Source organism: Mycetomoellerius zeteki, unplaced genomic scaffold, assembly GCF_001594055.1.
Source record: "Mycetomoellerius zeteki isolate Tzet28-1 unplaced genomic scaffold, Tzet1.0 scaffold49, whole genome shotgun sequence".
Classification (NCBI taxonomy): Eukaryota; Metazoa; Arthropoda; class Insecta; order Hymenoptera; family Formicidae; genus Mycetomoellerius; species Mycetomoellerius zeteki.
Genome location: NW_017257489.1, coordinates 1,111,862 through 1,127,261, shown reverse-complemented (window position 1 = coordinate 1,127,261; position 15,400 = coordinate 1,111,862). Strand labels below are relative to the sequence as shown.

Here is a 15,400-nt window from a genome sequence, read left to right as displayed (position 1 = left end):
TATATGTGTCAAGAATAAAAATTTTTTATTTTTATTAGAAATTATTTTCTTTTTACGAGGGCAAATCAATAAGTACTCGTTTGAAGACAAGTGACATTGCTCATGCAAATTAGCATCGTGTACTACCATCTTTCAAATAAATTTTCAAAGTGATTCATGCAATAGTCTTGATTTGACAGCAATTCGTAGTGAGAGTGTTTGATATTTTCCCATACAATGGAAAAAGAACAATATCGATCCGTGATTCGCTTTTTATTTTTGGATGGAAAACGTGGAAAGAAGTAAAATCGAAGATGGATGCCGTCTATGGGAACCCTTCACCTATGACAACCGTCAGATATTGGTTCAACGAATTCAAACGTCGTCGTTCGTCTGTTTTTGATGAGGAGCGCTCAGGACGTCCGGCAGACGTGGTTACTGAGGAAATCGTTGAAAAAATCCACGTCATAATTCTCGCTGATCGCCAAACGAAAGTGCGTGAAGTAGCAGAGGCCATAGGCGTGTCGTATGGAACGGCATTCAATATTTTGCATGATAATTTGGGAATGAAAAAGCTGTTGGCCCGATGGGTGCCGCGATTGCTCACGGTGGACAACAAGCGAATGCGGCTATCAATTGCAAAGCAATGTTTGGACCTGTTAATATTAATTATTCATCTATATCATTCGAACGAATTTTAACATCCTTGGACTCTACCTATGTTTAAGATACGTTTATCAATAAGCATTTTTTAGATATCGGCTAGCACGGATTGTTGAAGCAGGTACTTTAGACATAAATTTGTATACGAGCACAGAAGAGGCTATATCATATGGATATATTAAGATTTGTGTTATCATGCACAATCATATAATAGATTTAGTATCTCTGAATAATTACATTATCACTTTTGTTGCCAGTTATTTGATATACCTATGCGTTTTGTATTTTTTAATGAAAACCATTTAGTTTGATATTTTTGCTTCTTTTACGTATGTAATGGATTGCATGTGTATAAATTCCATTCAGTTTTTGTCTACATTATTAATATAATAATTAATCTTCTTTTTAAATTGATCTATGTCTTATTCATTATTCTTTGAGATTTATATTTTAACACATGTATCTTTTTATTATTAACTTTATTCATTTTTCTCGGACATGAAGGTATGCTAGACGTATTGAGATTGCAAAAATACGACATCGTATTTTTTTCAACTGGATTTCAATATGATGGGCATGACATTCACAATATTCCAGGTGAGTACAATGATAAGTACACATGTACATTCATGATTATCATTAGTAATAACTCTGTTATCCATACTCTTCCTCGAAAGCTGGCCGGGTCAGCAACTATCAGATTATCCTGACAAAATTTTTGTGTTTATGTAAGTACTTCGCAATGGAGGCATTTTATTACAGTTCAGTATTGACAAATTCTGAAAATAACTGTAAGTAATACCACGCAATTCAGATATTGACACATTCGGCCTATATATGGAATCGCTTTACACACGTTTGCTAGAAATAATTATATAAATAAAAAATAGTCTGATACACATCGGTATTTCAGAACCAATGGAAGGTGGTATCAGTCTTCGCTGAGAGTAAGAAAAGTGATCAATATTATACTAATCAGGAGCTACGCACCAATAAAGATAACTGCGGGCAAACTGTATGCTTTGAACTTGGCAAACTTCACTACAGTAAGATAACGTCTCCAAAAACGAGATCTAACGTCGTATTACCGTAAAGTTTGACACACGGTTTTTTTAAGGTTGTACGCACGTCGTTTTCTTACTTCACTGTCCTTTGTTCTATGCAATGAGCGGAACTTGCTACAACTCAAAGTTATTATTGATGACAACAACGACAAGCAACTGATTTGCTTTTATCTTCTTTTTCATGATGACTCGTGAGTCACAATTGACGATGGCTACGACGATTCGGTAAAGTCGATATACTTAAATATTTTTGGCGCGCGATTAGAGCATTCACGAAAAAAATAAAGTAAAAAATCACAATACATTGTTTAACAGATTAGCGTGATCCGAAAGAATTTTTCTTTACTTTGAAAGCCTATGTAAAGTACTCTTCAGCATTATTACGTTAAAAAGTTTTGGATTTGAGCATGACTTATTCAATTTTGCTCTGGAACTTGTATTGAAAATTATATTATCATGTGTGTCAGGTATAAAAACATTCTTATAAAAAAATTACTTTCTTCTCATGTAAAATATATATACAAACTGTATTAAACAGCTCAATAAGTTTAATAAGAATTGTATTAAACTTATTGAGCTGTCGTCGTACGTTTTTACCTTACATCGGCGTCTACAAACGACTGCTTCGATTACTCCTTACCCTAACTAGCATGTGATAAAGAAATTCAGTAAGTTGAGCGATGATGTACGCAAAATGTCGAATTGCAGTTATTGAGAAGTTGGAATTAAATTTAATTATAGGGAAATGCGATCTAAAAATTTTTTATTAAATATATATTGTTTTTAAGTTACATTAATAAATAAAGTAAATATTAATAAAGCAAAACAATTTTTTTTATGAGTGTCTTAACTGGCACATGTCACACATTATCGCACTTGAAATTAATTACTACACTGAAAAAAAAGATTGGCTGCTGCAGCAAATTAGATGGTAAAATATGGCATCGCATTTTTAATTGACTACAACAGCCAATTTTTGGTTTCTGCAGCCAATTTTTGGTTGTGTTAGCTTATCCGCAATGTCAATAGGATTTCGATTAGCTAACGCAACCAAAAATTGACTGTTGAAGTCATTTAAAAATGCTATGCCATATTTTACCATCTAATTTGCTGCAACAGTCAACCTTTTCTTTCAGTGTAGTAATTCCTTATTAGCTAATAATTTCTATGTGATAGTTCTATTAATAAATTTACTCACTTCAGATTTTATTGAATCATTTAATAAAAGGGCATTGAAAGAAGCAGTTGTTTCTATAAAAGTATGTTCTTAAAAAATCTGATTTCTATTGATTACTAGAGTGAGAAGAATGATAATACGTAAATATATTATCAATTACGGTGAGAAATTTTTGTTACAAAGACCGTAGTAGCATAAAGTATGACGATGACGTACGTAATACCTGAAACAGAATTTTATTTTTATAAAATCATTTTATACGTATGCATACCACAAAATAATTACACTTACTGTATTAAAAGTTATATATGACAATACAACGATTTTACCCATTCTCAGTCCCAATGGTTTTTCACTTCTCATCATTATCATTATAAGAAGCTTTCTTGCTGCTATAGGCATACTATACCATTCAGTATTATATCTGTAAATTTTGCAAACAATCTATTTAAAATTATATTATATACTTATACTTCTGTTTAACATTTCGTTACGTTTTTATAGATTAATGACTTTTTCAAATGTGTTACTTTCAATATTATACAAAACGTACGCAGATTCGAACACTTTCTCGCTGGAATCTATGACTTTCTGACCCTGCCAATTTACAAAGAATATGGTAAATAAAATTCCATTTAGATAAGCAATGAGTTTTACAAGTCGATCAACGTCTTGCACGTTATTTATCACCTACATGATAACGAAACGTATAATTAATAAAATATAATAAATACATCAATTAATACAATAAATACAGTCAGTTATAATTAAATCAATTAATTTTGCTGTTTTTTCATTTAAGTAATTTGTGTGTGATATGAATATATAACATATATATATATATATCCAAGAACTGTGGCAGTTTCTGAATATATTCCTAACTCGAAAAAATTTTCATTAGCTGTATCGAGTACCTGATACCCCAGAAAACTTATAATAAGTACAGCTAATCCTGTCTGTATGGAGAGAGCTAAGCTATATGCTGACTCCACAATGGCAACAAATCTAGCATAGTGTACACAAAAATATTAATTATTTCTTACTATTGCCCACACGAAAGTAACACTCTATACGCCTAAACGTGTACTCACTGCATCGCCTCTGTGTGTCTGCGAATACTGTAGATAATATTTGAGTAACATTTATCCTTTGTCATCCTTACTTTGGAAACTAACGCAATTTCCAACCGAGATCTAAACTCAATATTATTACAAAGTTTACAGGAATAATTTTTGGAACAAATTTTTCAGCAGACAAATTGTTCCTTTTTTGTGTTTTGGAGTGGTATCTTAATAAAAATCATGTATTTAAACCATGATCGTTTACTAAACTTACCTTAAAGCTACGAACAAACCGCAACTGTGTTCGATCACTATTAGATACAGAACATCGGATACAGCTAGTAAGACTGTGTATATAAAGTCACATAAACTACAATGTATGAAAATTGGAACGTAATATGTATCTAGGTCAATCATGTAATTAACGCGATAAGGCAATCCTGTTTGGGATTTCAGCTCTTTATTTGCTAACTCATTAGTCTTGTTGTATTCCACGTAAGAAAGTTTTGTCAATAGTGGTGCAAATAAATAAAGGACAGTATGGCTTAGTAAGAAACCTAAATTACAGGAAAATTTTCATAAATTATCTGTTTTGACATGATATAATTAGTATTACAAGCTATTCCATATCGTAATTTAGTAGTTTTATGCACAGAACAATTTACAAAAATTATATTATGTAAAAAGTCATTTAATGCTATCTTACAAAATGACGATAAACTTCATGCGACTTTAAAAAATTCATGGAACACCGATTTTTTATCATTATTTGTTTCCATTAAGTATACAAATTTTTTCTGAAACATTTTTACCAAAAATACTTGTAACTTTCAAAGTAACCAATTATATTATTTGAATTAAAACATCCCGTAGATTATCAAATGTTTTTAATGATAGGTATATTGTGATATGACTCTCAAAATCATTCAGGAACAAAAATGTATATATTGATGTGCCGAATATTTGGCACTTCACTGTACTGTTAAAGTCACCCGTATAAGCGTAGCCTATCTTTCGTCCATATAGCGCGTGCGAATTCTGTATCTGTTCTTCCTCATCCGACTTCGGGGAAAGACAATACTCGTGCATCTTTATTAGAAGCATTTTGATCTATGACTCGAAAAAGGTTCAGATACAATTTTGCATTACTTTCCGTATTTGCTATTACTTTTATCGTTAGTTATTTATCAGTAGTATTTATCGGTACTATTTATCGATATACGCCGCGATGCCGTCTTTATTTACATACCTGTGGTAATGCATGTATTGTACAGAACGTTTTACTTATAATCACTACAGCGAAAAATAATAGCAGCACAGTATCGAGCAGTTCGAAGGGATCATGCCAGATTTCAATAATACCCAAAATCTGCAATTTCCGTTATTTACAACATTGTGCACACGTCGTGCAACAAATAATTTCAATTGAGATGTCAGAAATAACACTAATTATGTGAAGTGCATTTAAAATTTGAATTTTTGTGCACTTATAATTGTTTTGGAGAAGATGTGTAAAGAGAGATATTTATTTTTCACCCTTTTTTGGAAGATAGAACCATAATAAATGCTATAATAGTGCATGGAATACTGTTTTAAGATTATACTTTATCTTATGTTCATGTATCTTTTACTTGAAATATAAGTCCAGATCCGAGTATAAGCACCATATCGAGATATATCGCGTAACGCCTGTTTCGCGTATGAAAAGGCCATAGACCACTGATGCTTAGTAGTAGTCGAATGATGTTATAATGCGAATCCTGAAAGAACTGATCAATATCACCCATTCTGTCTTTTACTTCCTGCCGTTATTATTACAGAAGCGAAATTCTGTATCTATGTGATACCCCAACTTCAGGAAAGAATATAATTCACATTAATTTCCTATTTACAATTCTGTTTAATGTTGGCAATTGTAAAATCAAAAATACATGTCTGACACATTTATCATTAAAATCTTGCATTGTAAAGTCGCGAGATTATCTTATGTAAATTGCACAGTGATAGAGATAGGGGATAGCCATACTGAAAATGTTATCTTTGTAGATGCGATGCAGATAAAAGAGATATGAAAATTTTATTTCCAAGTAAAGTCGGTCGAGACTATTATGTGAAAATACAGTCGCTTCAGAATTCGTTATATTCAGATATCACAGACTTGTGATGTAGTAGCTTATCAAAGCTTATGAAAAATCTATTGCATACTGCCATTTTTTAAAGTTTTCTATACTTTTATTAAAAATATAAAGGGGGTTCTTTTTCAAAGTGTGCAAGTGCAAGTGTAGGTATTGATTATATTTTATATTTAATTATAATTTTCCAGTAGTCGTCGTATAATAACGTGAAGTGCTCCTTAATATTATTACTTTCTAAACTTTGCGTTTAGCATAATTCATACAACTTTTCTTTGTAACGTGTATCAAAAACTATATATCATTTTATGTGTCAAGAATAAAAATTTTTTATGTAGAAATTATTTTCTTTTTATGTAAAATATTTAATACAAATTGTGTTAAACTTATTGATCTTTCGTTGCATGTTTTATCTTAACCAGCGTCTACACGCTATGTTCACTTACTTGTGTTCAATTACTCCTATAACTCAGCGTGCGATAAATAAATTCGATAATTGATGTAGGCGGCATACTAAAAAAGCATCAATAACGTTGATCTAGCTTTGAAAAGGTCACTCAAGGAGAAGTCCATGTTTTCATCGTATGTCCCGTTTAACACCCTATAACTTTTTGTTTACGCTTTGAATCTTAATTCCACAAATTCAGTAGTTTTTGTTCAAGTAAGCTGAATCCCGTTTCACTCTTATTTTCAATCTACAAGCTGTAAAACTTTTATATGAAGTAAATAACCTCAAGTGACAGAATTTTACATATACCAGAAAAAGTGAATTTTTTAACTTTTTTCTGATTTTCTCGTGAAATCGTGTTTTTCGGGATTTCTTTTTATTAAATTACCTTCGTAATTTGTATCGAAAGTTGTATACTATATGTAGCAAGAATAAAAGTTATTTTATGGAGGAATTATTTTCCTTTCATGTAACATATTTATTACAAATTGTTAAACTCTCTCTTGAGCAGTTATGTGTTTTAATTTATATCAACGTCTATGTACAGTCACTGTATTCAATTACTTGTCCCAATTAGCATGTCATAAATAAATTCCAGTAATTGAATGATAATATACGCAGCATTCTAAATTGCAATTGTTGAACGCTTGTAATTAAATTAAATTATATAGAAATACAATCTAATGATTTTTTGTCATGTGTATTATTCCTAAGTTATATTAATAGAATAATAAACTGATAAAGTAAATATTAATAAAAAGAAATTTTTATAAGTTTCTTTTTATTAATATTTATTTTAATTGAAATATATTTATCAATAGCGCTGTCACACGTCACTGCGCTTGGAAGTAATTGATGTTAATATAAATATTGTAGCTAAAAGTAACATTTTTTTTACGGTTCCATTTTTTTTCCTTGCCTCCCAATTTACAATTTTATTTAATTTTTAGCGAAAGACGTTCTGGAAGGAAAGGAACGCACAATCCTATGAATGTACGTTCTTAAACATTCTCTTAAACATTTTTGTCTAATAGAGTTTAATGAATAATAATACATAACTGTAAATATCATTATATTACGTTCAAAATTGTTATTGCAAAGATCGTAATAACATAAAATATGACAATGATAAACGCAACACCTTAAACAAAAATTAAAAAATTAATTTTTATAAAATCATTGCACGTATACAAAATCATTACACTTACTGCATTAAAAGTTACATATGACAATACAATAATTTTGCCCACTTTCAGTGCCGATGGTTTTTCACTTCTCATCATTATCATTATAAGAAGTTTTCTTGCTGCTACTGGCATATTGTACCACTTTGTATTATATCTGCAAATTTTGCAAGAAATCTATTTGAAATTATATTAGGTATTTATCTGCTTGTTATTTCATTACATTTTTATTGATTAACATAACTCGTGATATACAAATTTGTTACTGTATTATACTATAAAACGTACGCTGATTCAAACACTTTCTCACTGGAATCCACAATTTTCTGACCCTGCCAATTTTCGAACAATACATTAAGCAAAAGTCCATTTAAATAAACAATATGATTTATTCCTCTAGATAAACTAACGTTTTCCATGTTGTTTACTATCTGTTAATCAAACGTAAGTAAATGTTAATTTAGTTAAATTAAAACATAAAAAGGATTCAAAAACAGGGCTGTGAGAGAAAGCGCGATAAAAAGTGTAGTGCAAAAACGTCGTTAGACAACATCAATTTAATTAAAAAATTGTGTTATATATAAACGATCGCTTCGGCTTATATTCAAGCCACTCTCAGCGACGCAGAGACAACATATAATAAAAAAAATAATTTATTTCAATTTGATGCTCAAAATATCGTGGCCAAAATATAATCGACGCGCGTATGTACGTACTTTATTTCGCTCCCATAGCTTTCTCTTTGAGGTTTTGATGTTTTATTTATTGAAAGTTCTTTTAATGATACTTAATTCGTTTACTTTTACGCAATATTTTGTTATAAGTAATTTGTTTGTGTGATGATAGAAGCATATTTTAGAATTGTTATTTATAGTTATAAGAGAATTTTTATTATGCGTACCTGATATCCTAGGAGACTTAAGAGAAGTACAGTCAATGCAATTTGTATAAAAAGAGGTAAGCTATATATTGATTCCACAATGGCAACAAATCTAATATAATATATAGAAATATATTTTTTAATTTGCTATTATTGCTTGTACAAAGATGAAATATAAAACGCAGAGCTGGGATATATAGTTGCACATTTCGGCCAATTTTCAGCTTGGTTCCTGCTCCTCACTTCACCAACCCGCGCGGAGGAGCTGAAAATCCGCCGAAATGTACAACTAAATCCTAGCTCTGTCTTAATAGATACTTACTGCAATGTTTCTATGTGTCTGCGAATACTATACACGATATTCGCGTAAGATTTACCTTTCGTAGACATTATTGTCAATCTTTCGTTTTCGAAAACTAATGCGGTTTCCAATCGATATCTAAACTCAAAATTTTTAGAAACTACAATTTTTTAAATAAGTATTAACAAATAAACCGTTCCATTATTTGCGTTGAACTCAAATATTACAGATTTTGTGTACTTAAATCATAGTCATTCATTAGGCTCACCTCAAAGCTGCGAACAAACCACAGCAATATTCGACCACTGTTAAATATAGAACATCGATTACAGCTAGTAAAGTCATGTACATAAATTCGCTTATACTACAATGTATGAAAATTGGAACGTAATACGTGTCCAAATCAATCGTGGAACTAATGCGAAAAGGTAGTCCTATTTGCACATTATTTGATGTTTCATTAGTCTTCTTGGATTTCACGTACAAAACTCTTGTTAGTAATGTTGCAAACAAATAAAGGATACTATGGCCTAATATAAAACCTAATTTGCACAAAAATTTTCGTAATTCACTATTATTATCAAAAAGATTATAGTATTTCGATATTTTAATAATATTAAAGTTAAAATATCTTCATATTTAATGATACTATAATATACCGAGTGTCTTTCAAAATAATTTATGAATGTAATTTATGTGTAATATACATGAAATTTTATTTTATTGCAGTATATTATTGAACTCGATTATACTATTAGAGTCACACACACCCGTATAAACGTAGCCTAACTTTCGCCCATACTGTGCGTGCCAATTCTGTATCTTAGTTTCCTTGTCCGATTTCGGGGTAAGACAGTACTTTTGCATCTTTATTAGAAGTATTTTTATCTATTTCTCGAAAAAAGATTTAAATGTGAATGAAATATAATTTTGCATTATTTGCCGAACTTATTGTTATTATTTTTTAATTTTTGTATAAACATTTTTGTACGCACCTTTGGTAATGTATATACCGCACATAACATTTTGCTTATGACCAATATAACGAAAAATAATAACGGTAAATTATCGATTACCTCGAAGAAATTGTATCTGATCTCAATTATACCCGCCAGCTGCATTTTTCGTTGATTTTATTATGCACATGTCATATAACAAATAATTTTAATTGAATCCAATCATAATTTATATTATTGATTTAATTTAATTATGTCAATTTTATATTTGATGAAACAGAATAAGATATAAAAATATTTAATTTCTCCAATTTTTTGAAAGATAGCGCAATAAAAAATTGCAATAGTACATGTATACCGTTTTAAAATAATACGTGTTTATTTTCAACTTACCTCTAATATAAGTCCAGACCCGAATAGCAGCATGAAAACTATATATATCGTGTAACGTCTACTTCGAGTATGAAAAGGCCATAGACCACTGATGCTTAATAGTACTCGAATGATGTTGTAATGCGAATCTTGGAAAAACTGTTCGATATCATCCATTCTGTTTCTTATCTTTTGCCGCTACTATTATAAAAGCGAAATTCAATCACCATGAGATATAGATCGTGTCGGTTCTCATTGAGAATTCTGTTTAATGTTTGATTGTCGTGAAATCTAAAATACATGACAAACATATTTGTTGCTAATGTGTTTTGCCGCAGAAAGCAAAATTGCACAGTATAAAGTCGTAAGATTATCTTATAGAAATTGCGTAATTGTAGAGAAGGGGAGCAGTTATACTGAAAATATTGTCTTAGTGGATTCGACACAGACAAAAGAGGTATGAAAATTTTATTCGTAAATTGATTTAATACCAGACTGTTACGAGAAGATGTAACGCTTTAAAACCGGCTACATTAGAAAATGACAGTCTTGTGGAGTATAAACTTAATAAAGGTCTATTGTATATTACCATTGTCGAGGATTTTCTATACTTATGTTTTATTAAAGATAAATAAAACAGAGATGGTTTACCAAAAAGATAAAAGTACAAGTACAAGTATAGATATTTTCGTATTTAATTTTCTCAGAAATATAGATAATTTGCTGTTAGTTAAACAATAAAGCATTATATATTGTTTTTGTATAGATAATAATTTTATATATTTTTTAAAAGAGATATTTCGAAAATTCTAAATTATAGTACAGTTTGTAAAACTGTGAAATACGAAGCGGATGCACGTACGACCTAAAAAAAAGAAGAAATATAAAAAATATTAATTTAAAAAAACATCTCATATAAGGGTATTCATAGTCCGTTCTTATTTTAAAACTATATCTTAAGATGTTAATACGCCTCTGTAATCGACATCTTAAAAAGACTGTACTTAAGACTGTCTTAAATATACAAAGAACCGTCTATGAATACAGTTAAAGAAAATTATGTCAAGTTTTACCGCGCTGAAACTCGGAAAAGAAAGAATCATGATTTTTCCAACAGTCAACGTACAAGGTGAAATACTTCTCAGCATTATCATATTCAGGAGCTTTCTGGATTTAGCCGATGATTCATACCATTCACCTTGGTAACTTATATCAAAAACTTTCTCATTATATGTGTCACAAATAGAAAATATTTAGAGGAGCTATTTTTTGTTACAGAACATTTGCACGAGGCGTAATTTATTGGCTAGTAGCTAGGTATGCTTTCACTTACGTCGATGTGTACACACGACCGCTATGATCGATTACTTGCTGCCCTAACCAGCACACGATATATAAATGCAGTAATTGAGCGGTAATGTACGAGGCATGCCGGATTGCAAGGTGTGGATTGAGAGTCCTAGTAGTCGCCTAAATGTTCATAAAATCGTGCAGTATGTCATCATTATCACATTATTATAATATATATTGATATTATTAAAAATATTTAATGTTATTACGATATGTTAAACACAAACCTGTAGAGCCGACAAAGTCATCGCCAATATGATTAAACCGACTTCGAAGAAAAAAGCTTTTGTGTAAATAGCATCCAAGCATCTCGCGAATCTTGTTTAATGAAAGAGTTTGATAATTATCTCTTATTAACTCTTTCCTTAAATAAAAAAAATTCTAAAAATTTCTTACAATTATGCAGAAGTTATACACACTAACCGTAAGACGTCTTTGTGTTTTTGTATACAATATGTGAAATTTTTGTAAAACTTATCATCTTCCTCGAGTAAAGCGAGTTCCTTATCTTGTTCGATGGACTTTCGTATATATTCTAATCGATATCTAAGAAATGAAACGAATCATTCGAGTTTTTTTACAATGGGATGGCAAGAATTGTAAAATGCTAAATGGGATGAGCCATATCTCATTCAAAAGGAGAGGTTGCACTGTAAGACTAACACTGTAAGAGGGTTTTAAATGTTTTTACGTTGATTTTCATCCACAAAATTGGACGGCAATGTCCAAATTTGTGTATAATAAATAATTAAAACTTCAAGAAATCTTGTTAATTATTGTTACGTATAACAAAAAGTACAGTTATTAGTATTTTTACTTAAAAAGATGTAAGAAAAATAAATTACATTATAAAATATGATTGTTACATAAAAAAATTAACACTGCGGGGATTCGAACTCTCGTTGATCAGATAAGAAAAAGTATAACCGTGCACCTTAATTTATTCAATTACGCCACTTTATTACTTACCTACCAACAGAGTCCTAATACTGTGCAGCTGATCAGGCGCCAAACTGCAATTTTCTCAGAATCAAAAGCACATCCATCCAAACCCTTTTACAATGTTAGTACAGGCAACCTCCAATTTCAAATAAGCTATAGCTCATCCCATTTTACAATTCTTGCCATCTCCTTGTTGAATTAATTTATTGAAGCGATCATTCAAGTCATTAACTCTTTATACACACGATTGGGTTATTTGTGTCCACGGTTGCCAGGTCTCCAGATTTCGACTGGAGACTTCAGTTTTCGGGACCAATCTCCAGTTCTCCAGCAGAAAGATCTCCAGTTTTTCGCTCGCGGGTGGTATCTATTATTTTTACTATCCATGTAATATTTAAATTACGTGGAGAGTAATAAGAAAGTCTGTGATTATGTTTGCAGTTTATTTTACGAATAATAAAAAAGTTTGTAATTGTGTTCGCACTGTATGTAATCTTGTAATAATAATAAAAAGGTCTCTGTGATTGTGTTGACACTTTATGTTGGTCAAATATTAATAACAAAAAGAAAGTCTGTAACAGCGATCGCAAAACATGAATTAAATCCTGCGCCTTTTTCTTCTTTTTTTTTTAATGAAACAATCGACCAGCCTCCAGTCGAAATATGAAATCTCCAGCGCACGGACCTTCGAACCCCAGCCGTACATTGCTCGGGACCTGGCAACCGTATTTGTGTCCTGCACATTTTTTTAACTAGGAGCATTAAGTAATTAGTTATAACATTATATATATAATTTTTTAAAAATATATAACCTTATAAATAGATACATTTTAAAGATATTGAAATATATGTGGAGGGGGAGGTAAAAATCACTTAATGATTTTTGTATATTGTTAAAGTGATGAAAATTAATTTGAGACTTGAAAGACCTATCGTGTAGTAGAGGATTGGAAAATTATCGTGTGTACTAATAATAAGTTAAATACCTGACGACTGAAAACAGTGCGCAACAATGTTGCACCAGAATAGTCACGAAGGTATCGGTCGCGACTAGGGTAGTAAGACGAATAGCAGTAGTTAAGTAATTATGAATCAGTACGGGATAGTAGTATTTATCGAGATCTACGTAGTATTCCACATGATATGGAAATCCCACTGGCCGCGTCGAATATTCAGAAGTTACGTTTTTGCCGATTATTTTCGGGATTATTGCGAGAAACGGAAAAAGACTACCAAACGCATACATACCACCTAGAATCAAGCAATACTTCAAAAGAAGTTGCATATTTGTATACTTGGAAATACTGTTGAGTACCCGAAAATATTTATATAAAAATGAATGCGACTTAATTATTTTTTTCGTTAAATAAACTATAATTTTTGAGTATATATAAATTAATTTTTAATATCTTATTGTGTAGAGCTGTCATACATCATGCAAACATAAAATTAATTGTTATTAATGTAATTATTAACTAAAATATTTTTTATGATCAATCAATTTTAATACATAATATAATATAATATAATAGTCGTTATTTCAATTTCTTACCGGCATAAGCGACGGTAATGCTTCTTCCACTCTCCGCAAATCTATGCAAAATTTCGAATTCACTTTTGATAGTCCATGATCGCCAATCCCTTTGTATATGTATAAGAAGTATTTTGATCTACGACTTAAAATTCCATTTTTTTTACAAATGTGATCTCGTACTTAATACCATGATCTTCTATATACCTTCTCTATATTGCACGCTAAATTCACCAGCTTAGTGACGCACACGAAGTCTATCATAAGCGGTGGTATACACTCGATAATTGCATCAAAATCGCCACGTAACGTCACTAAAGCGAGTACCTTGAATCCAATACTTTCTTTGATAAAGAGATTAAAATATAAAAAATAGGGTAACTCCGGTATACGCCGCATCTATTAAAAACTTAATTTATTAAGTATTATTTACTATGTTTAAAGTAAACGAACTATATCAGTAAAAACTTTGTACTGTCTACTACTATGAAAAAAATATTAGAAATCCGAAATATATTTATTTTTCGTATTAAAAAATGAACTTTTTGAAACCCTTGCATTTTTGCCGTATATCCCATAGGGGTGGGAATATGGCTATTCATAGGAGGAGGGGTACGGCTCGTGAAAAAATTTACAAATAATACTTTTATAAGCAAATAAGACGTAAAATGACACAATAACTTACAAAATGCGTTTATAAAGTTTCATTAAGGAATAAGAATGATAAATATGTATATGAAGTAATAAATAATAATTACAATCTTCCTATATATATTACAAGTGTTGACATGAGGTAGGGGAGACCGGAAATAGTAGACTCATTTTTCAGTTTCGAATTTTTATAGACGAAATTAAGAGACTTATCGAAAAAATGAATTCTACGCCAGTTACTACATACATTTGACTATCTAATAATATTTTAATAATAAGGGAAAACTGATAATTACTATGAAAAAAAATGCATTTTTCTAATGGATTCCATCTGATTTAATTAGTTCCGGGACCGGGGTAAGATTGATGGTATGGGGTAATTAGATTAACATTATTAAAATGAAGATTAATAAATATTTTAAAGTACATCTTTGGCTACATAATAATAAAAATTTTATAAAAATGTATTTAAACACAAACATATTTATTATAAAATAAAAAATGTATAACTTTGTACTAAATGACAATTTATCTAATCCAAATCGTTATCCGAATTACAGTTATAACAAACATAATATACGATAAGTTACCTTTTAGAGTACCCACACACATGTTCACAAAATTATCCTTTTAATTATTCTTAATATTTTCACATTATTATTACTACTTCTATTACACTTAAAAATAATTTTACAAAAGAAAGAAGGAT

At 30.4% G+C, this 15,400-nt stretch overlaps 1 protein-coding gene and 1 pseudogene across 1 annotated transcript; one reads left to right on the top strand and one right to left on the bottom strand.

Moving 5' to 3' along the window:
* The first annotated feature begins 237 nt into the window (after positions 1-237).
* Positions 238-680, top strand: LOC108727403 (histone-lysine N-methyltransferase SETMAR-like; annotated as a pseudogene).
* Positions 681-3,058: 2,378 nt separating this feature from the next.
* On the bottom strand, positions 3,059-14,439 carry LOC108727402 (odorant receptor 4). Its single transcript, XM_018455519.1, has 10 exons — positions 14,248-14,439; positions 14,062-14,179; positions 13,496-13,760; positions 11,991-12,113; positions 11,795-11,885; positions 11,551-11,687; positions 11,291-11,423; positions 3,437-3,573; positions 3,175-3,307; positions 3,059-3,106 (listed from the first exon to the last, which is right to left on the bottom strand). The coding sequence occupies exons 1-10, from the start codon at positions 14,437-14,439 to the stop codon at positions 3,059-3,061; spliced, it is 1,377 nt and encodes a 458-aa protein (XP_018311021.1).
* Positions 14,440-15,400: the final 961 nt, after the last annotated feature.